The sequence below is a fragment of the Bison bison genome, unplaced genomic scaffold, assembly GCF_000754665.1.
Source record: "Bison bison bison isolate TAMUID 2011002044 unplaced genomic scaffold, Bison_UMD1.0 scf7180017863702, whole genome shotgun sequence".
In the NCBI taxonomy this organism is placed as follows: domain Eukaryota; kingdom Metazoa; phylum Chordata; class Mammalia; order Artiodactyla; family Bovidae; genus Bison; species Bison bison.
The window spans coordinates 1,475,293-1,499,634 of record NW_011494274.1 but is presented as its reverse complement, the minus strand read 5'-3'; the positions used below and the strand labels follow the sequence as shown (position 1 = coordinate 1,499,634).

Genomic DNA, 24,342 nt, shown 5'->3' with positions numbered 1-24,342 from the left:
GCGGGAGGAGAAGGGGACAACAGAGGATGAGATGGTTGGATGGCATCACTGACTCAATGGACGTGAGTCTGAGTAAACTCTGGGTGTTGGTGATGGACAGAGAAGCCTGGTGTGCTGCAGTCCACGAGGTCACAAAGAGTTGGACATGACTGAGTGACTGAACTGGACTGAAATATTTAGTCCTGGGTCTTCTGAAAATTATAATTTCAGACAGTCCTCTGAACTATCTTAATGTGATATAAATAAATGGAATTCAATCTTCTAGGTACTAGATACTATGATAAAAAATGACAAAAAAAAGCCTGTGTGCTTCATTGCTTGCTGGTGTCTGACTCTTCGTGACCCCAGGGACTGTACCCTGCCAGGCTCCTCTGTCCATGGGATTCTCCAGGCAAGAATACTGGAGCGGGTTGCCAGGCCCTCCTCCAGGAGATCCTCCCAACCCAGGGATCATTCGAACCCAGGTCTCCTGCACTGGATTCTTTACTGTCTCAGCCCCCAGGGAAGTCCTTGTAAAAAAAATATACTTACTTATTTGTTCTTAGCGAATGAGTCACAGTTCCTGCTCTCATGAAACTTACTCTCTAGTGAATAATAGTGAAATGTGGGAGACTGATAACTGTCTCCCTGTTTATTTCATCCTTCTTCATATTAGTGACAGAATCCCCAGAAGTCTTAGCTGTGCTTATGGTGGGCAAGTGAGAAACTACTTTCCCTATCTCCTGTGTAACTAAATGAGGCTATGAAATTATATTTTGGGTAATTAGATGTGAGCAGAAGTAATGTGTGCAACTCGCAAGTCAGTTGATTGAAGAATCTCCTTTCTCTCAGGTCTATTGTCTCCCTTCCCATGGAGGGAAATGTGCAGATATGGTACCTTCAACCATGGGTAAGAACCACACTCAAGCAGCCTATCTCAAAATCATATCCCTGTAAGAGAAATAAATCTTAGAGAAAATGACTTAAGTAACTCTGATCTCCATTATTCCAAGGACGGTACAAAGCTATACTATTCTAGATACATAAGAGAAAGGTTAATTCATTACCACCATGGATGCTTTAGAGCACTAAACCTTAATTCTCTTGATTGGGAAGGGTTGCTTGAGGATGTTGAAGAAAAAATTAAAAGAAACCTGCATTCCTGGATGTCCACATGGACCTCAGCCTCCAAACCATTTTGACCGCATGCTCATTTTGAACAATATGAGAGAGAACTGAATATCATTATTATTTGAGTTTCTATGTTTTGTGCTGTCTCACATTCAGCAGCTTAGCCTTTTGCCTATCTAATTTATGCCAACAGGAGAATGAGCATTACCATGGGACTCAAGAGAGCTGGGTTCAAAGAGGTTTTTGATGTTGGGCCAATTGGTCTCAATCTGAGAAGATAAATAAGAATAGCTTGGGGGTTGTCCTTGTCACAATGCTTTGACCAAGGGAGCCCATCTGGACAGAACAGTGGTTACACACTCAGGGAGAACGTCTGTAAACCAATGCCAGGAGGTGTTTTTCCCACCTGCCTCCTGCCATGCTTTGTCCTAGATCCTTGTGGGGCAAATACCCCTCTTATTTATGAACCAAAAATTCAAACTGCCAAGGAGTAAAGTGAATATGTAAAAGAGCTGTCAGACCAAACATATATCATTCAGCTGACTTTCTCTGGAAGAACATCTTTCCTCAAAGACAGAAAGTTGTTGTTGCCAGCAGAGATGGTATTAGTGGTCATCTTAGGGGAATGCTGTATTCTGGGTTCTACTAAATTTTTGTTTCTCTCCAATATGTTGACTTGGCAGCAGCAAAGTCAAACCACTGATCTCCCTTCTCATACTTCTTATCAATAGCCACGGCACATTGTAGATAGTTAGCATTGGTGCCCAAAACACAAAGCCCATGGAGAATATCACGTGCAAGTCTTGCAATCACAAGGTGGGGGAGATATCAATCTATATTTTATGGGTGAGAAAGCTGATGTCTAGAGAATTTTAAGTAACTTAAAAAAGGCCACAAAGATATTAAGTGATTGGCTCCACAACTGCAGTTCTTTCTCTAGACCATGTAGTCTCTAAATATTGGTAAAAATGTCCTCTATGCTATATTAGGAATGATGCTAAAGTTGAAACTCCAGTACTTTGGCCACCTCATGCGAAGAGTTGACTCATTGGAAAAGACTCTGATGCTGGGAAGGATTAGGGGCAGGAGGAGAAGGGGACGACAGAGGATGAGATGGCTGGATGGCATCACCGACTCGATGGATGTGAGTTTGAGTGAACTCCAGGAGTTGGTGATGGACAGGGAGGCCTGGCGTGCTGCAATTTATGGGGTCGCAAAGAGTCGGACATGACTGAGCGACTGAACTGAACTGAACTGAACTGAGCAATAAACTAGGACAGATTATCAGTAGGAGATGATTCTTGTTTGTTTTACCTCCAGACAAGTTTCTTTTTTGTCTAATGCTTTCTGTGTAATTACAGGGTGTAGGAAAAAACAAGATTGTTGATAGATTCCTTCACCTGCTCAACAGACCCCGAGAGTATATCCAGCTGCACAGGTAAGAGGGTGAAACCCACAGCCTCTTAAGATCTGCTCTAATCATTTATTTTGCTCCTAGTACAATTTAAAAATACTTTCTTAAGGCCCATTTTTAATATACCAGTTTATTTCTTTTCCTTCTGCCCTTATCTCTCGTCTCTTTAAAAGATAATAAAACCATGCAAAATTTATTTTTAAAGTGACTAATGCTTTATTAACATGAATTAATAGATATTTTGTGGACAAAGTGATGAACATTGCATTCAGGGAGTAGTTTTCATTAACATAAAGACTCTTAAATTAGAAGAAAAGAATGTAGAGACTAAGCTCACTCTCTAACAGGAAGGTAACATAGCTCACAAGGAGAAACAGTAAACTGTGTGAATCTCAGGTGTGAGATAAGGAACTCAAAAATATGAAGAAGTCAATTATTACTCTTGCCTCTTGGAAAACACTTTATGGATTATTTAGTTTTGTGTGGTTTGCTGGTCCAGGGATAGCTTTTAATCAGATAGATTTTCTCAACATGGATTGTTTTTAGCTTTATCAATGAACTTGTTCTTAATCTTTCTAAAATAAAAAATACGCCGCAGATCCACCAAAGGAGAGAGAAAAAAATTCAGGAGTATGCCAAGTAATAAGCAAATTAAAACTAGATTGAATTGTTATTGTTTTAATCCCAGGAGATTAACAAAAATATTGTGTAGTGGAAATAATCCTGGATTGAGTTACAAGAATTGATTTTTGTTTTGAGTCCTTTTACTAGATAATGATGTGTTTTTGAGAGAAAAGTGTAGGAGGAAAGAAGTTAAAGTTAGTGGACCAAAGACGAAAGAGAAGAGTTCCAGAGTAAAGCTGAGTGATTGTCAAAAACTCCCTCTTGGCATTTACCCCTCTGGTTGTGATGAAGTTACTGGTACCAGATTGGTCCTACCTCAGTGCGTGTGTGCCTGCCAAGTCACTTCAGTTGGGTCTGAGTCTTTGTGACTCCATGGACTGTAGCCCAACAGGCTCCTCTGTCCGTAGGACTGTGCAGGCAACAATAATGGAGTGGATGGCCATGCCCTCCTCCAGGGGATCTTCCTGAATCAGGGTCAAACCTGAGTCTCTTATGTCTCCTTCACTGGCAGGCAGATTCTTTACCAGTAGGGCCACGTGACTCACAGACACTGGTGAAGGAACAGCCACTAGAGACCGGTGAGCTGAGCAATTACCAGAGCTCCCACATGGCTAAGAGCCTTCCTTAAACTTACTCCTGGGATTCAAAGATATATCCTGTGAAATCCATGCTTTAGAAGTAGGATAAATCTGTCCCTAGAGTAAAAGCTATTCTATGCCTCCCTTAATAAGTTTAAAAATAACTCTTGAAAAAAAAAAAACAAGGATGTTTGTTATTTAACACTATTTTGTAAGTTTTCCTCATACAAAATGATTTTAAAAATGAAAGGGTTAGATGTTGGGGGGAAAATGTGTTGGAAACAATTAAGCTGATTCAGAAGTAAATTAGCTGCTTAGCTGAACAAACTTACCATTGAATGAAAGAAGACTACAGAATCCAAACATTTATCAACAGAGCATTTACAGTATCAAGCATTTGATAGACTATTATTAGACATACAAATAAGCAGGAAAATTGGTTAATAGAAATAGACCCCAAAATGACAGATGATTGAGTTAGCAGACAAGGACTGTAAAACAGTTGCTTTAAATATGTTCCAGCATGTAAAGAGGGAATCAACATAATGAGGGAATACTTAGGAATTCTCAGTATAGAAATAGCAACCTTAAAAATGCAGTCTCAGTTCAGTTCAGTCGCTCAGTCCTGTCCAACATTTTGCGACCCCATGAATCGCAGCATGCCAGGCCTCCCTGTCCATCACCAACTCCCGGAGTTCACCAACTCCCGGAGTTCACTCAAACTCATGTCCATCGAGTTGGTGATGCCATCCAGCCATCTCATCCTCTGTCGTCCCCTTCTCCTCCTGCCCCGAATCCCTTCCAGCATCAGGGTCTTTTCCAGTGAGTCAGCTCTTCGCATGAGGTGGCCAAAGTATTGGAGTTTCAGCTTCAGCATCAGTCCTTCCAATGAACACCCAGGACTGATCTCCTTTAGGATGGACTGGTTGGATCTCCTTGCAATCCAAGGGACTCTCAAGAGTCTTCTCCAACACCACACACATATGGGCAATTAAAATCTCAAAAAAAGAAAAGACGGGGGACAAAGACCAGGGCAGAATATTATTTGAAGATGTACTGATGGAAAAATTCCCAAATTTTGTGAAAAGCTTTAAGTCACCAATCCAGGAAGCTCAATGAACCTCAAGCAAGATAAGCAAGAAACCATAGCAAAGTATGTTGTAATCAAATTGTTTAAAATTGAAAGAGGAAATCTTTAAAACTGGCAGCAAAAATAAATAAATAAGGCATATTACATATGGGGGGAAATCATAAAAATGACCACTGACTTGTCATGAGTAACTACAATTCAGTGAAATGGTTGTTTTTCAACAGCCAAAAGAAGAATAAAAAGTTAATAGACATTAGTATATCTGGCAAAACATTTGTTAGAAATATAGACATTTTAGATGAATAAAAACAGAGTATTTTTTTACCAGCAAACCTGTATAATATAAGAGAATTACAGTTCAGTATTCTCTGTGAGTGTAGATAGAAAAATTCTTAACAAATATTAACAAATCAAACTCAACAATATGTAAAAAGGATAATGCATCATAACCAAATGGGTTTTAATCCCAGGAATGTAAGGTTGGTTTAACATTTGAAATCAAATAATGTAAACCACTCTATTTACAGCATAAAGGAAAAGCCATATAATCATTTCAGTCATTGCCCCTGCCCCCCTGAAAAAAAGCCAACAAACAAACAAAATTTGGTAAAATGTAATGTTCATTCATGATAAAATGTTACAGCAAATTACAAATAGCTGGAAACTTCCTCAACCTGTTAAGAGGCATCAGTGAAAAACCTATAACTAACTTGTATTTACTGGTTTAAAAAAAAAAAAAAACAACTAAATACTTTCCACCCAAGATTGGGGAAAAGGCAAGAATATTCATTGTTCATCATTGTGCTAGAGGTCTTTGCCAGTGCAGTAAGGCAAGAAAAAATAATAAAGGGCACATATGATTAAGTAGAAGAATTTAAATTGTCTTTATTTAGAGACAGCATGATTATGTACATAGAAAATTATAAGAAATCAAAAAAACTATCACAACTAGTAAGTAACTTAAGCAAGGTCACAGGATACAAGATCAATCTTCAGAATCAGTTGTATTTTTATATAAAAGCAATGGACAATGGGGAAATTAAAGTATTTAAATACTTACTATAAGGCACAAAACATTTAGGAATAAATTTAACAAAATTTGAGCAAATTTTAATTTAATAATTTTAACTGGGATGACTAGGTAGGTCCTCAATTCCTAAGCTTTTATACCTCACTTAACGTAGCTTCGGAAAACTTTTTACCTACTTTTGTATGTTTTCATAGTTCTTCTTTGTATGAATTATGCCTTATATTCTTTTTTTTTAATTTACTATGTCAAGGTGACAAGACGAGGTGTTTTCCAGATATAGAAAGAAATAAGAAACATAGTCCTATTTTAAGGAGCTGTAATACTGTTCTTATTTGTAATTATTTCAATCTTTTATGTTGCACTGAATCTAAAAAATTAGCTCCTTGTTTCCCCCACCTTTAAGCCTTTTCACCAGTTTTTTCTTCCTACATGGACCAAGTTTGGGGAAAATAATGAAAGAATCAAAATGTTGAACTAGTTTGCTAGTTTTTGCCTAAATAACTTTCATTTGTAACATATCATAGTTCTACTTTTTGAGCCACAGGACACAAAGCAAGACTGGTATTTTACATTTTAAGGATGATACAGTGAGCATTGCAGTTATTCATTCTTAGGAGAATTTGTGCTGTTTTATCTGTTTCATTTTGGTTGTATTGTGTTTAGTCCAGGCTGTTTAGTGGTGCCCTTAAAAATATGCCCAGAAATACAGAAGTCACTTATGTGAGATTCCTTTTGAATGGTGGGGCAGTTTTTAAATTTCTGTATATTGGACATTAAAATATTTTTAAAGAAAGATATGTTAGGCTGAGCTAGCTCAATTAATTCTGATGGTGGATTATGAAGTTTACTTAATACAATAAGCAAAAAAGGATTCAAAGAAACATAAGATACTTAGTAATTATTCCTGAGTCTGTGTCACCATCACATTCATTGTAAATAGGCCTTTTGCTTATAATTCATTGTCTTAAATAGTTGTAAGACGTTTTAATAGATCTTATTTTTCTAGGAATTATTCCTTGTCATCTAGTTATTGGCATAAACTTGTTTATAATGTTGCTTTATGATATTTTGATGTCCTTCGGCCCAGTAATGATATCATTTTTACTCCTGGTGTTGGTTATTTACCTTCTCTCTGTTTTTCACGGTCACTTTTGCCAGGGAGTTATCAGGGTTTCTGTTTAAGCAGCCAGGGTTTGGCACTGTCGAGACTCTCTTTTGTGTGTTTCTTTTCTATTTCAATAACGTCTGATTTTATTATACCTTCCTTTTGTCTCCTTTGGATTTAATTTGCTGCTTATTTTTAAACTTTTTTATATGAGTGATTAAATAATTGATGTTTAACCTTTATATATGTGTTTGAAACTGTCTATATTGGAGTCTCTTTTTGAGTCTCAGTTTTCTCATCTCTGTTGAATAGAAGAGGGCAGGGTCATCTTTCAGATCTGTATTCTAGTATCTTTAAATAGGAAAGAAGAAGACAGTATTCACGATGCTGTAGAAAGTTTAGAAGATTAGAGATAAGGTCGTCCCCCATTATTTTTAGTAGATTGATTTTAGGACCCCATGTGTGCTAAAACCCACAGATGCTCACTCAAGTCTCTTGTATAAAATGGTGCAGTATTTGTGTATAACTTGTGCACATCCTGCATATACTTTAAATCATCTTTAGATTACTTGCAATACCTAATACAGTGTAAGTGAGTGAAGTCGCTCAGTTGTGTCCAACTCTTTGTGACCCCATGAACTGTAGCCCACGAGGCTCCTCCATCCATGGGATTTTCCAGGCAAGAATACTGGAGTGGGTTGCTATTTCCTTCTCCAGGGGATGTTCCCAACCCAGGGATTGAACCCCTGTCTCCCGCTCTGCAGGCAGACTCTTTACCATCTGAGCCACCAGGGAAGCCAATACAATGTAAATGCTATGTAAATTGTAAATACAGTATAAATGCAGTGTGAATAGTTGCCACATGACAAATTCACGTTTTGCTTTTTGGAACTTCTGGAATTTTTTGTTGTCCCAGATATTTTCAGTTCGAGGTTGATTGATGCAGAAACTGTGAATACAGAGGGCTGACTGTACCATGCTTTACTTTCTGCCTAGAATGTCTCTGATACTTTCACTGAGAAATAACAAATAATAGTGAAGAATTGCATGTTGATTATATCCCATGGTATTTCTGATTTTGGCTACATAAATATATGGATACATTGTCTATGAAGAAAAAGTCTAAATTCAATATGTAGTAAAAATTTCAGATAGATTTTTATTATTTTTGCTATAGCCCTCATTGCTATATCATTGATTGATGATAGTATTACAAATATAATATCCACTTCAATAGGCACTGGGATACCTCTGTTTGTCAGTATTTGATATTTAATTTATTATGTAAAGTTGGAAGTAAAAAATCTCCATTTCTGTTTAAAATATATGTTTTGAAAGACTTTTCACTGTGAAAAGTTTTTTCTTTATTATGTACAACTTAATGGCTATATTTACCATACAACTTAATCTGATGAAATTGTCGTTAGAGAAACATATGTTTTAAAAAACCTAAAAATAGCAGTTGAAAAAAATGTTCGGAACTTCTCTGATCTATGAGTAACTTACTTAAGGTCATTAACTCTGTTTATTTTAGGTTCCTTTTAATGGATTTGTGATATTACCATCTAAATAATTAGTCACACTCAATTTAGTTTATGGATGTCATTCCAACAAAATTAGTTATGAGTCATTAAAAACATGATCTTGATAAGTAAAACCATCACCAAACTTGCATGAATAAAACTTATTACCAGTATACTTTTGAGGATGGCCATCTTATGTTTTAAGATCAGATCTCATAAAATGAGCAAGCTAGGCAATTCATATTTTTTGTTAAAATCAAGATTGCCCTAAGAGTATGATTTAGATAACTTTAAAGATTAATGCGTGTAATGACTTTTATGGTACATATTTCAGAGGAGACTACATGACTCACATTTGTGAAGTGCATTTATTTACTTCTTTTTTCACAATGTTATGATAATTTGACATTAAATTAACTTCATATGGCAATTTCTGTAGCTATATTTCCTCCTTGGATAAAAGTACACTTTTGTATTAAAATTAAAATCAGAATTACCTTAATTTTGAAATATGTTACCAGATTTTTTTTTTTTTTAATCTGCTACCCTTCATATATGGAGATGATGGCACAGGTCCAATCATTAGCATGACCTAAGTACTTGTTTATTTTTCTAATATTGGTGTCCATTGTAAATATAGAGTGCTCAGGTCCACCAGGGAAGTCCCAGTTTTCTCTTCTGTGAGATTTTCCCAGTGTATGCTCAGCTTATTCCAGACTTGACTATTCTCCGTCCTACTGACCAGTTTTGAACTTGTATCTGTGCCGGTCTTTATTCTTCCCTCTAAAACGCACTCTATTTCTCCTAGAATCCTTCAAGATTTGGTCCACTGATAGTTCTACATGGAACTTTTCGATTTGTCATTCTGGGTGTAACTTTTCCCTCCTCTGAAACTCCATAGGACTGAATTTGTACCATTGAGGTAGAAAGAACATGGGTTTTAAATATAAAATTATGTCTTTACCATTAACTTTTTGTGGTCTTGAACTCCTTGAGTCCTTATTTGCTTGCCTACTAAATTAAAATAATACCCTTCAAGATGGTTGTGAAAATTAAGGCAGTATGAAAAGGACAAACCATAATATCTGTACACTTTAGGCACCTAAATACTTAGGCTAACTCATAAATAATAGTTTCTTGCCATGTACCCCACTTTCTCTCACTCCAAATGGCATTGTAGTTAATTTCTGTATCTTATTTCCATCTTCTCCTTTCTGCCAGTCATGTCTCCCTAGCTAAATAGGGAATTTTTTAAAGGCAGGAGTCTGGTTTATTTATTATTTATTAATTCATTTCACCTGATTTTTATTTATTAGATTCCTGTTGTTTCCCAGGGGCTGTTAGGGCACTGATGATGTACAGACGTTCTTAGTATCTGTAGGGGATCGGTTCCAGGACTCCCTTGGACACCCAAATCCAGGGATGCTCAGGTACCTTATATGTGGCATAGTATTTGCAAATAGCCTACACATATCCTCCCATATACTTGAAACCATCTCTGCTGCTGCTGCTGCTGCTGCTGCTAAGTTGCTTCAGTCGTGTCCGACTCTGTGCGACCCCATAGATGGCAGCCCACCAGGCTCCAATTACTTATAATACCTAATGCAGTGTAAATGCTCTATAAATAGTTAAAAATGCAATATAAATGCTATATATATACAGTGGGTAGATCACAGCAAATTCAAGTTTTTGCTTTCTGGAATTTTGAGTTTCTTTTCCCAAATGTTTTCAATCCACAGTCAGTTGAGTCCTCAAATGTAGAACCTATGGGTGTGGAGGGCTGACTGTATAGATGATGCTATTGATATTGACTAGATGTCCTTGCTTGCCTGTCAGTGGGTGACAGTACAGCAGCATTTAAGATACAGTGTTGTATACAAGCCAAGAAAGAAACATACATAGGTTCTGTGGGACCCTAGAAGAGAGGTACCCAATCCTCTGAGTATATGTGTGTGATTTGGTGGAAGGGGTCTGGAGAAGGTGACATTCAAACTGAGTCTTCAGGGATAAGTAGTAGTCTTCTAAGTGCAGAACACTGAACAAGTCATTATGGTTGGTGGCATATGCCATATATATATGGCACATATTGAAAACAAGCTGTCTAAAAATAGGAAGTGAGAGGCAGCTTAGGTAGCGTGGCACGTATGTGTGTAGAGAGCTGATGCCAAGAGGAAGACATGGGACTTTGTGGGGACTTCATGGGCCTTGCTGAGGTCGGATTTTATCCTGAATGCAATGTGATGGAGTTAAAGCAAGAAAGGTCATTAGGACCACAGTATGTGAGTAGATCAGAGATAGATGAGATTTAATCACAGAGAACACGAGGGGGTGATTGCAGTCATGCAGATCAAATTGTTGAGGTCAAACAAACATACTGGCAGTGACCTACTGAAACAGGTTTAACTGGCTAATTTTTGATTGATAACTGTATGGAGGCTGAGGGGATAAAATAAAAATGGGCAAGAGAGGACTACTGCATCACATTGGAGATGGTTGTTGTTAAAACTCTTGTTTTTCCCCTTTCATATTTTTGTATACTTTTTCTTCATGAAATCAAATGAGATAAAGTGAATTGTAAAACTGTAACATCAACCTTCTCCACAACGAATATCCTGGAGTGAATGATGATGTGCTTTAAAAAGCAGAGCATAATTCAGCGTATCAGGCTTTCCTCAGTCTGAAGAAAACTGAATATGACAGTATAAATTTTAAAATTCACAAAGTCCCAGAGGGAAAGTAGATATATCAGGAGGAAATAGAAAAACAAAAAGCTTTTTTGAAGTCTTATGGAAAAAATTATGATTGAGCCATCAAGACCTTCTTAGCACTAATAAGAAGACTGGAGAACTGGAAGCATGTCTGATGTCAAAGGTTCTAGGATAGTCCTTCTGTCTCATCTTCCCCATTACTAACTGGAAAAGGCTATTTTAGACCCATTTTTATCAGCAGTTAATAGTTTTCCCACTAAGAATGTCTTCTACTGCCCCCCACTTTTTTACAGAATGAAGTATGCCAGTACCTCTAATTTTTCCATGCAGATCTTTAGATCTGTAATAATTTTTAACTCCAAATCCATCTAAATTCCTATATTATGTTTGCTTTTTCATAAAAAAAAAAAAAACACATACATATTAGCTACTCTGTTCTACACGGTTTTCGAATTGTAACTCGTTTTTGCTCACAACTGGCTGAGATCAGCACCATTACCGCCTCTTTGTTGCAGATTCGTACAGAAGCACAGAGGTGAAACACTTGTCTGAGGTCACACAGCTGGCTTCATGTAATCTGGCTTCAGCCTTATGCTCTGGCCACTGTACTGTGCTGCTTCTTGACTTTGTCTCGCTGATCAAACATTACTTTAGTGGTGGTAGCACATCAGTAGGTACCTCACCAAAGTACTAGCCATGTGTTTAGACTGTTGGCCAAGCAGTCCTTACATGTTTTTACTTCATTATACATATAATAGCTTGATTTTTTAAGATTCTAACTTCACGTTCCTAATCCTTGCCCAGCCTGATCCCAAAGTCTTTCCAGTTATTCCATATTTGCCCACTTTTTTCCCCAATAGTAATATCCTTATCAATTTAATTTTCTGTTTTCTTCACTGTTCTCCAGACTATTAAACTTACTTTGTCTCTTAACACATCTTCCCTGAGGGGTTGTTGCTCAGTCTTTAATGGTGATTCATGTCCATTGAGTCTGTGATGCCATCCAAGCATCTCAGCCTGTCACTCCCTTCTCCTCTTGCCCTTAATCTTTCCCAGGATCAGGGTTTGTTTGCTTTAGGATTGATGATCCCTGAGAGGGATCATCAGTAAACTTAACAGCTGTTTTCTCTCCTGTCACCCAGGTAATTCATAAAAACAAACTAGATCAGTGCCTGTGATCTTTCACATAATGCTCCTCCCAGGCAGACTGCTTCAGTTCTCTGGGTGCATCCACCAAACAGTTGTTACAATAGGTTATAGAAACCGGTGAATCAGAGCTGCAGACCAGCCCTCAGCTGTAGATCCTAGCAAGCAGCCTGCTCTAGACTGTCTTAGAAGAAAAGACTGGGAACAAGCAGGAGTTTTATTTCCTAAATCACAAGCTGAATAAGCTTGAGAACCACTGATGCAGTGTGTATTTTTTCTTAGTTTTGTTAAATCCCTTGCCACTAGAGAACAGCTACATTTTTTTCAAATGTTGTGTACTTTTTTTTAGTCTGAGAAAAACTTCAAAAATCAAAAAATGCAAATACAAATATATAGCACGTAACATAGCCAAACTTGTTGCTCATATTTAACAACTATGAATATTTCTCCAATTTGACTCTACTCTCCTTTTTGCAGAAAGAAAACACTAATAATAGCTAAAGCCACCTTTAACAACCATGCCAATCTCATCTCCCCTCCTTCAAGTCAATCACTGTTGTCAGTTTAGTTTATAACCTTCCAGTCCTTTGTGTGTGTGTGTGTGCGCTTTTAACTTATAAAGCAAATTCATATTAAGCTGAGGTATTAGTCGCTCAGTCGTGTCTGACTCTTTGTGACCCCATGGACTGTAGCCCACCAGGCTCCTCTATCGATGGAATTTTCCAGGCCAGAGTACTGGAGTGAGTAGACATTCCCTTCTTCAGGGGATCTTCCCTATCCATGGATCGAACCCAGATCTTTTGTATTGTAGTCATATTCTTTACTGTCTGAGTCCCTCCGTTGTAAAAATCAGTGATGCTCTGCTAGGAGGAGTGATTTTTTAAAACTTGTAGTCCTTACTTGTAATAAAAATAAACAATATTACAATTGTTTCAATATCAGATTATCTTAACATGCTTAACATCATGTCCCAGCCGCTTTCACCCGTTCCCTCTGTCTGGACCTCTCCAGTCAGCCTTGCTGCAGGTTTCTCCCAGCAGCATCCTTAGGTAAGCCAACAGAGTAAAGAAGTATCTTGGGCGGTGCCATATACTTGCCAACCGTCTCTTAATTCGTTAAGATCTAAAATGTTGTTTTTGTTGAGCTTTATAAAGTGCCGGCCCTTGTAAGTGAGCCAGATACTGTTGTAGCCAGACTCTTCAGATGATGCCAGCAGTGACAAGGTGAGCAGAAGGAGAGGGGGTGAGGTGCTTAAATAAGCAAGTAGATTTGTGTCCTAATGGGATCGCTCAGCTCACAACTCCGTTAACTATTTCTCTTCAGGGAGATGTATCTGTAATGTTTTGTGCAAGAAGAGATAAGAGCATTGCTGGAAAATCTAAGAATTATTTCTTTATTTCCTTTGACTTTATTGATTTATGCATCCAGATAGTCAACAAATACCGATTTCAGGTACTCTAGAAGAAGAGCCAGTGATGAAAGTGTTTGTGTAAGTAATTTTAGAGGCAGAGCTTTTAAGTGAAACTTTTGGGGAAGTAAAGGAGTCAGGATAAAAAGGCTGGGGAGAAGAGGTGAGTTTAGATAAAGTCTCATCTCAGCCTCTTTATAGGGAGCTCTGGAGCATGAATGCAACTACTTGGTTATCCCACCTGGAAGCAGAGGGCCAGCCTTTTTTGCCCCCATATCTGTGAGGCATTAGTTAAAGGCAGCCCTTTAGGAGAAGCATGAAGGAGAACCTCTAGCTACCCAGGCAGTTCTGGACAAAGAACTCCCCATTGGTGGCAAACAGTTCTTTGGACAAGGGTGCAGCTGTGAGCTTTTAGAAGTCAATGCTGCGGTAGCTGTGGGATGAGTGCCTTTGGTGGCAAAGGAGATCTGGGTAGGACACTACCAGCATCTACTACCAGAGACCTTTATTGAGGTCATATTGAGGTCATATTCTACGGCTTGAGAAATACAGTAATGAACAAGTCAAAGTCATTGTTTTCATGAAGCTTTCCTTCTAGTGGTAAAGAGAAGATATGCAATAAACAAATAATTCAATAAACTGAAAAATACCGATACTTGTGTTTGTTGTTCAGTTGCTAAGTCGTGTCCAACTCTGCAACCCCATGAACTGCAGCACCCTTTCCTTCACTGTCTCCCACAGTTTGCTCAGATTTGTGTCCATCGAGACAATGATGCCATCCAACCATCTCATCCTCTGTCACCCCCTTCTCCACTTGCCCTCAATCTTTCCCAGCATCAGGGTCTTTTCCAGTGAGTCAGCTGTTTGCATCAGTGGCCAAAGTATTGGAGCTTCAGCTTCAACATCAGTCCTTCCAAAGCATATTCAGGGCTGATTTCCTTTATGATTGACTGGTTTGATCTCCTTGCTCCAGATGATATACAAATGTCTATAGGGTAATGTGATAATTAGTAAATGGATAAGTTTGGAAGCAATAACTATCTTTTGTGTTGAAATTTATAGCAAGACATTATAACAGTTTAGCAGCTTTGTCTCTTGGAGATTCAGTGGTTGAACTGACCTACTCTATGATGGATCCATAAGTGATTACTAATTATAGTAACTCGGGGCTTCTGAGAACTTGGACTAATGATAGTGTGGAATAGGACTCCAGCCAATAGCAGAAGATACCAGACCTAGCTTGAATCTGACCCAGGGGGAAGTAGCACCAGTGGGAAGGTTGGTGTGATAGTCAGGTAATTGAGGGGACAGAGGCAGAAATAGATGAGACTTAGGAGATTTATAACCTCTCTGAGCAAGATCAGTAAGTTGCGCATCTCCTTTCCTGTTTAGAATAGGAAATCAGGAACTGAGCAGGGCTGAGCCTGTAGCTTAGTGAAACTGAATAAAGCGAGGATAGCACTAGGAACTCTGCAATCTACTAACAAAGTGTCTTTGCTGTTACACACATCACATCCTGAACGTGATTTTCTTTTTACCAACTGTCAGTGGTAATGGTATAAGCTGTATATAATTGAATACCATTTTCCACCAAGGACTTAAATTCTGCTGCATCACTTGAACACTTTTACTAATAGGTATTTACTGGTTTCTGTTGGCAACTGATGAGATGACAGTGGTGCTACATACTCAGCAGTGCTCATCTGTTTTAAGATACAGTTTTTAGCAATGCATGGAGTCAAAAAGTATAAGCTATTTATTATAAAATGGGGCTAAAATAAAACAGAAGCCTCAAATTTTTAAAAGAAAACATGAGTTGGGTTACCTCTGTGAGCCCAAATTTCATCAAAGGATTTTTGGAGGGATTAAGTGACATATGTCCCATGTGTCTAGGGCAGTGCTTGGTATGAGGTAGGGACTCAGTTAAAATGAAATCTCTTCTCTGTAAATCTGTATTGTCTTCTATCCATAAATCTTCTGCCGCTTCCTCTCTTCTTAGCTTTGGATTTGCATTTTCCTTCCTAAAATATCCACAATGGTATCTCTGGAGCATTCTAATCCAAATTGTCCATCTCCTCATACCAAGTTTTCCTTTACAAATATCCTCCAGCCCCTTTTCTATATCCTAGTTATGGTGGGTGTCAATAAAGCAGTGTTGACTGTATGACTGATACAGCAAAGAATGGATGTTTCCTCTCTCAGCTTATGGAATCCTGTATCCAGTCACTTGATCTGTAATTGGTGTACCTTTTACCTTTCCCTGTCCTTTATCTTGACAGACAGTTATTACAAAATCACGTCTACATTTTCCCAGGTCTCCCAAATATTTTCCTTCCTCACAGTCACTGCCATACCTAGACTATTGCAATAGCTTCTTCTAGAATTGTGACATGTCCTTTCAGTTCGATCCTCTGGGGCCGTAAATCCTTCCCTGTCTTCTCTTGCCTGGACTTTTGCAGTAGGCTCCTGCTTCAAAGCTCAGCCTCCAATCTATCTTTCCCAAGCCTTGTACTATTTCAACCAGTAAAGTTGACCATTTATTCTCCTGCTCAGAACCCTTCAGTGACTCCCACTGCCAGTAACATCAAGTCCATGGTCCTTCGTTTGAGCCCTGTCTGTTTTACTAATCTTACTTCCAGTCTTTCTTTCCCACGTACTTAGGCTTAAGTCATATGAACAGTTTGTGGTTCCCAAGTATCACATGCATATTCATGACTCTGTAACTTGGCACTTGCAGCTCTTATAGCTTGGAATGCCTTTCTCTATCAAGTCTTACCTTTTCTTAATCAAAGTCTTTTCTTCTAGGAAAATTTCTTAGACCCTTTCTTCTCCTTTTTCTTCATAAGCAGATGTTGTTTCCATTCTTTGTGACATTAGTACAAAGCCCTTTTTATTTTATTTTTTTTAACCCTATTATTTACATCTTTAATAGTGGGGTACGTTTGTTGATTACCAATACTGAAGCATTGTTAACAGCTAAATCCACAGTTTACATTAGTGTTCACTCTTTAGTCAGTTCAGTTCAGTCACTCAGTCGTGTCTGATTCTTTGCGACCCAACAGACTGTAGCACGCCAGGCCTCCCTGTCCATCACCAACACCAAGCTTGCCCAAACTCATATCCATTGAGTCAATGATGCCATCCAACCATCTCATCCTCTGTCATCACCTTCTTCTCCTGCCTTCAATCTTTCCCAGCAGCAGGGTCTTTTCCAATGAGTCAGCTCTTCGCATGAGGTGGCCAAAGTATTGGAGATTCAGCTTCAGCATCAGTCCTTCCAATGAGTATTCAGGACTGATTTCCTTTAGGATGGACTGGTTGGATCTCCTTGCAGTCCAAGGGACTCTCAAGACTCTTCTCCAACACCACTTTTCAAAAGCATCGATTCTTTGGCGCTCAGCTTTCTTTATAGTACAAAACCCTTTTTAAAGTGGGGAGGATGTACCAGTGGTTCAAGACCATCCACTGGAACGTGGGACAACGTTAGAATTTATATTCCCTTTGCTCTTAAAAATATGAAATAACATTACCAACGTTTAGTATACTGATTGACACTGGCGTCCTCATATGTTCGGTTTGTCACGTATGGGAAATGGGACATATCCAGAGAGAACTGGGGGGTTCCTATCATAAGAAGGTGACAGTGGTGCTCTCAGGTATTCATTTGATTGTATAGTATGACAATATAACAGTTTACTGTGCCACGTTTAGTAGATTTATGGTTTATGTTAGTGTTAACTAAGCCAGCCCTCATGTAATGGACAGTGGTTTAAAAGATTTGTGGGGGAAGAAAACCCAGCAACAACGTGGGTTGAAAATAACATGAATAATGTAAACATAAATAACATGAAATTGGCAGAAATTTATGTAAGTATAACCATTGATGGAGCATCTGATTTGATTGGATAGAGACAATACATACTCTTGAATAAGGTTACAGAGGACACCACACATGAGACGTATTCACTCCAAATGATTAAAAACGAAATACTGCCACAAAGATTGAGCAAAAACTTGCACAAAGTGCTACAGGATGTCACTAGTTTGATATAAAAATGAGACCTTTAAATCAAAGCCAAAACTATTGGAATATTTTTTAATGAGATAGGAACTGACCATGAAAATCTTTTATACTACACAGTCTCACCACTTCTAATCTCACTGCAAAATATTTAAAAGATCTGTCTTTTACAAAGTCAAGAGTTCACAACTGGTTGATCTGTCTGTGTGTTAATGGCTGTCAGAGAGTTGCTATATAACAGATAATTTAAAAATTAGAAAAACAGTTAATTTGATCCTTCAAGCTGGAGGTCATGCTTTAGCAGTAAAGTAGAAAACAAGTCCTAAAAAAAAAAAGCTTCTCTGGAGAGAATGTTTTTGTGTTTTTTTTTTTTTTTTTGAGAGAATGTTTTTGAATTTGAGGTTTATAACTGTTTCAATTAGTTTTTTTGTGGCTGAAAATAATGTATGTCACTCTGTGATATTACGATATAATAATTATATGTTTGGTCTTCATTCCCTTTCTGGGCACAAGACCTTCTAAAACACTTTTAGTTTCTTGTGTGATAGGGAAATCTTTTCCTAAAATATTTGGTCTTCGTCTCCAGTTCTAAGACCTTTGGAATCTCCAGAGTGATAAGAGAGTCTAATAAGATGACTTTACATCCCAAGAGAATTGTCGAGTATGGAAAACCCACACATTTGGTGCCAGAAGTAGAAATAGAATGTAATAGACTCCTAAAAGGTCTCATGTCTGCACACTAACACAGTTTAAAATACAGTTTCCTACAAGTGAAGAGTTTCAATGGTTTTTGAACCTATTCGTTCAAAATATAAAACATGACACTGTCCAAATAGTTTGCAAAAACACTGATGTTAGGAAAGATAGCAATTCCCAAGCCTAACTGTAACAAAAACCTTTGTATATTTTGATAGATGAGATTGAAAAATATATGTTTTGGGGACTCCTCTGGTGGCCCAGTGGCTAAAACTCCACACTCCCAATGCAGGGGGCCTGTGTTCGATCCCTTGTCAGGGAACTAGATCCCACATGCTGCTTTTAAAGATCCCAAGTGTCACAATTAAGACCCAGCACAGCCAAATAAATACTTAATTTGAAAAACAAGAAAAAAAAGGTGTGTGTTGAGCTCCAGGGAGTACAGTCCATGTTGCAATTCTCTTTGGAGCTATGTGTCTTTGTAAACTCTTTGTCAGCTATAGTAAGTGTTAAAGTAAACTCAGTGTAGACTGGACCTTTAAATCACACAAATAATAAAGTGCTATTAATCACGTTATTCTTTCTAAAATATCCTTTGTTAATTTTTAATTAGAGCAAAAAGTTTTAAGTATTATTTTTAATAGAAATTTATTTATTTTAATTGGAGACAAATTACTTTACAATATTGTATTGGTTTTGACATACATTGACATGAATCTGCCACGGGTGTACATGTGTTCTCCATCCTGAACCCCCCTCCCACCTCCCTCCCCATCCCATCCCTCTGGGTCATCCCAGTGCACCAGCCCTGAGCACTCTCTCACATGCATCGAACCTGGACTGGCAATTCATTTCACATATGATATTATACATGTTTCAATGCCATTCTCCCAAATCATCCCACCCTCGCCCTCTCCCACAGAGTCCAAAAGACTGTTCTATACATCTGTGTCTCTTTTGCTGTCTTGCATACAGGGTTATCATTACCGTCTTTCTAAATTCCATATATATGCGTTATTATACTGTATTGGTGTTTTTCTTTCTGGCTTACTTTACTCTATAATAGGCTCTAGTTTCATCCACCTCATTAGAACTGATTCAAATGTATTCTTTTTAATGGCTGAGTAATACTCCATTGTGTATATATACCACAGCTTTCTTATCCATTCGTCTGCTGATTGACATCTAGGTTGCTTCCTTGTCCTGGCTATTATAAACAGTGCTGCGATGAACATTGGGGTACACGTGTCTCTTTCAATTCTAGTTTCCTCAGTGTGTATGCCCAGCAGTGGAATTGCTGGGTCGTATGGCAGTTCTATTTCCAGTTTTTTAAGGAATCTCCACACTGTTCTCCATAGTGGCTGTACTAGTTTGCATTCCCACCAACAGTGTAAGAGGGTTCCCTTTTCTCCACACCCTCTCCAGCATTTATTGCTTGTAGACTTTTGGATAGCAGCCATTCTGACTGGCATGAAATGGTACCTCATCGTGGCTTTGATTTGCATTTCTCTGATAATGAGTGATGTTGAGCATCTTTTCATGTGTTTGTTAGCCATCTGTATGTCTTCTTTGGAGAAATGTCTGTTTAGTTCTTTGGCCCATTTTTTGATTGAGTCATATATTTTTCTGGAATTGAGCTGTAGGAGTTGCTTGTATATTTTTGAGATTAATTCTTTGTCAGTTGTTTCATTTGCTATTATTTTCTCCCATTCTGAAGGCTGTCTTTTCACCTTGCTTCTAGTTTCCTTTGTTGTGCAGAAGCTTTTAAGTTTAATTAGGTCCCATTTGTTTATTTTTTGCTTTTATTTCCGATATTCTGTGAGGTGGGTCATGGAGGATCCTGCTGTGATGTATGTCGGAGAGTGTTTTGCCTATGTTCTCCTCTAGGAGTTTTATAGTTTCTAATCTTACGTTTAGATCTTTAATCCATTTTGAGTTTATTTTTGTGTATGGTGTTTAAAAGTGTTCTAGTTTCATTATTTTACAAGTGGTTGACCAGTTTTCCCAGCACCACTTGTTAAAGAGATTGTCTTTCCTCCATTGTATATTCTTGCCTCCTTTGTCAAAGATAAGGTTTCCATAGGTGCGTGGATTTATCTCTAGGCTTTCTATTTTGTTCCATTGATCTATATTTCTGTCTTTGTGCAAATACCATACTGTCTTGATGACTGTGGCTTTGTAGTAGAGCCTGAAGTCAGGCAGGTTGATTCCTCCATTTCCATTTTTCTTTCTCAAGATTGCTTTGGCTATTCGAGGTTTTTTTGTATTCCATACAAATTGTGAAATTATTTGTTCTAGCTCTGTGAAAAATACCATTGGTAGCTTCATAGGGATTGCATTGAATCTATAGATTGCTTTGGGTAGTATACTCATTTTCACTATATTGATTCTTCTGATCCATGACTATATTGATTCTTCCGATCCATGATAAAGTGTTTTAAGGTATTATATTTCATCTTTAGTTAGGCTGTTATTTCTATATTTGTATACTTAAGGGTGGATCTTCTCAATAAAACAAACAAACTAAACTGTTATTCATCGTGCACTGAGAGCCACTGACCTATAATAGACTCTGCTGTTATACATGTCATTCTTTACCGCAATCACGGGTTTCCACCTGTGCCTGCCTTCTTAGTGTTGTCTCCCTAAGGGCAGGGGCATTTCTTTGAACTGCCTCCTCCAGCATGATTTCAGGAATACAGTAGGTGTATGATAAACTTTTGTTAAGCAAATGGATAGATGCAATGTCTGTTCCTTCCCATTCATCTTTGAGACATCCATTTAGATAGTCCTCTGCCTTAAATGGAGAGATGATTGGCCCTCCATTTGCATGAGATGAAAGTCAAATTCTTACACATGTACCCCAGTGTTCATTACAGTACTCTGTCCAATGCACATAGAAGCCAGTACCATGGTACTGGCATTTGATAAAAGAAAAAAGCTATTTTCAGAGTCAATCAGCAGGGAGAGAAGAGACGGGGCTCAATTCTGTCTCTTCCCAATCTCGGGTTGGGTCACACTTTCATGAGTTAGGTGAGGAGGGTTCATGTACAGAAGCACTGGCAGGCAGGTTTTGATTGGAGGGCTTTGAAACATGGCCACTTGTGGTAAGGTGTGCTAAGGGGGCTTCAGCACTGGGTCTTCCTGGACAATGGACCCTTCAACTCCGAAAGGGATCCCGTATTCAGGTCCTGTTCATGTCCTGGTCCTTTGGTTCCATGGCTGGTGTTGGGAGATGAGGATAGAAATTTTGGTTCCAGGTATTATTTGAGTACAAAATGTTCTCCTCTGCATATGCTTTGCCTGCATGACTTGCTGTTTTGTTCTACTGTCTTTGAAAAATAGCTCAGTAACTTGTTAGAAACAGGATACAGTCAATTTGGGCCTATTCTGGGGTTACATGAACAAATAAAATGTTTCTTAAGTGTAAAGTGCTTTCTATGAGACAGTAATTCAACTGGGAGTGTAGAACTGAGAAATAGTTAATGCTTCAAAGAGGAGACGATCTTTTGAGCTGAGCCTTTAAGGAATAGACCTTGATGCTTTGTCCCCCTTTGGCAAAATGGGGAGAAGGGAACAAAAAACTTCCCAGAATAAGGGCACACACTTGGTCACAATGCATAAGGAATTACCAGAAACTCAGGACAGCCTAGGGCCCCTGACTAGCAGAGCTGACTGAAATGCGTCCACTTCAGCAAATGTTGCTGAACACCTAAGAGACGCTGGTCACTTCCCTAGCGTGAGTGACTACATCAGGAACAAAAGAGCCAAAAGCCGCAGCCTTCATATTTATATTCTCATTACTAGTGAGAGAGAGAGGTTTCCCTAGTGAGAAAACAAGATACTTATTTAAAATATGCAATCTGATGATAATAAGTGCCATGTGGAAAAATAAGGCAGGAAAGGGGGCCAGAGCGGGGCTTACCATGTTCATAGATAGGCCAGAGAAGGCCGTCCTGAGAAGCTGACTTTGGAGTAGCCCTTAGGGATAGTAGCCTATTTCCAGTCTTTTGCCTCTGTAAACATGCCTTTTATATTTTAAGTTTTATCTGTGTAGTAAGTACTTTTTTTTTCTTTTCTTTTTGGTGGGATTTTCAAGCTCCTCAGACAAACCTTGAATACATAGCAATAATACTGAAACTCAGGTGAGAGAACAAGACAAATGAACCACACCTTCACTTTCATCTTGAAAAAATAGTTTTGCCCAGGAGACGGGAGAACTTACCAGTCCCAAAATGACTTAAGCTGCTCATATCTTTAAAAGGTGCAGTGGTTGAAATGCCCACTAGTACCCAGTCAGAAAATGCTGTGCACACTACCTCTTCAGCATCGCTTGGGAGTATCCACAGTGATTATCCTGACACAGTTCATAAAGCAGTGAAAAAAAACTGTTGCCATTTATGCCCACTCATTTATTTAATTTGGAGTTCAAGAAGTGTGCTAGATACAGGAAGAGAAAAAGCAGCCAGAGGCTGAGCTGGCTGTGTACAGTCAGCTGTCCTCCACCCACCCTGGTGTCTGGACAGCAGCTCCTTTTTGCTGTTTCCCTAATGGTGTCATACACATGTTTGTATTAGAACAACTGGGTATGTTAAGGAGTAGCATTCAAAATCTCCATCACATTTTAAGAAAAAAATGTAAAATGACAAAGAAATATGCTAGAGGACTGCCCTGTCCTGTGCTCTCTAATTCCTCAGAGGTATTAATGTTTATTCCTTTTCCTCTGCCATAAAAATTAAACTGAAAAATGGGCTGGGGTTAAATAGACTCTTTAGTTTTTGTTGCTAATGCAGAGTTCCAAAGAATAGCAAGGAGAGATAAGAAAGCCTTCCTCAGTGATCAGTGCAAAGAAATAGAGGAAAACAATAGAATGGGAAAGACCTCTTCAAGAAAATTAGAGATACCAAGGAAACATTTCATGCAAATATGGGCTCAATAAAGGACAGAAATGGTATGGACCTAACAAAAGCAGAAGATATTAAGAAGAGGTGGCAAAAATACACAGAACTGTACAAAAAAGATCTTCACAACCCAGATAATCATGATGGTGTGATCACTCACCTAGAGCCAGACATCCTGGAATATAGAGGAGGTGATGGAATTCCACTTGAGCTATTACAGATCCTAAAAGATGATGCTGTGAAAGTGCTGTATGCAGATCAGATCAGATCAGATCAGTCGCTCAGTCGTGTCCGACTCTTTGTGACCCCTGAATCGCAGCACGCCAGGCCTCCCTGTCCATCACCAACTCCCGGAGTTCACTCAGACTCATGTCCATCGAGTCAGTAATGCCATCCAGCCATCTCATCCTCTGTCGTCCCCTTCTCCTCCTGCCCTCAATCCCTCCCAGCATCAGAGTCTTTTCCAATGAGTCAACTCTTCGCATGAGGTGGCCAAAGTACTGGAGTTTCAGCTTTAGCATCATTCCTTCCAAAGAAATCCCAGGGCTGATCTCCTTCAGAATGGACTGGTTGGATCTCCTTGCAGTCCAAGGGACTCTCAAGAGTCTTCTCCAACACCACAGTTCAAAAGCATCAATTCTTTGGCACTCAGCCTTCTTCACAGTCCAACTCTCACATCCATACATGACCACAGGAAAAACCATAGCCTTGACTAGAGTTTGTTGGCAAAGTAATGTCTCTTCTTTTGAATATGCTATCTAGGTTGGTCATAACTTTCCTTCCAAGGAGTAAGCGTCTTTTAATTTCATGGCTGCAGTCACCATCTGTAGTGATTTTGGAGTCCAGAAAAATAAAGTCTGACACTGTTTCCACTGTTTGCCCATGAAGTGGTGGGACCGGATGCCATGATCTTTGTTTTCTGAATGTTGAGCTTTAAGCCAACTTTTTCACTCTCCACTTTCACTTTCATCAAGAGGCTTTTGAGTTC

The 24,342-nt window shown here is 38.6% G+C and overlaps 1 protein-coding gene across 1 annotated transcript in view; it reads left to right on the top strand.

Moving 5' to 3' along the window:
- Positions 1-24,342, top strand: part of LOC104983958 (von Willebrand factor A domain-containing protein 8-like) — a 186,721-nt gene that overhangs the window by 2,977 nt on the left and 159,402 nt on the right. Inside the window, exon 2 of the mRNA XM_010833524.1 lies at positions 2,472-2,548. Coding sequence (XP_010831826.1) covers positions 2,472-2,548 — 77 coding nt within the window. The remainder of the gene's footprint in view (positions 1-2,471; positions 2,549-24,342) is intronic.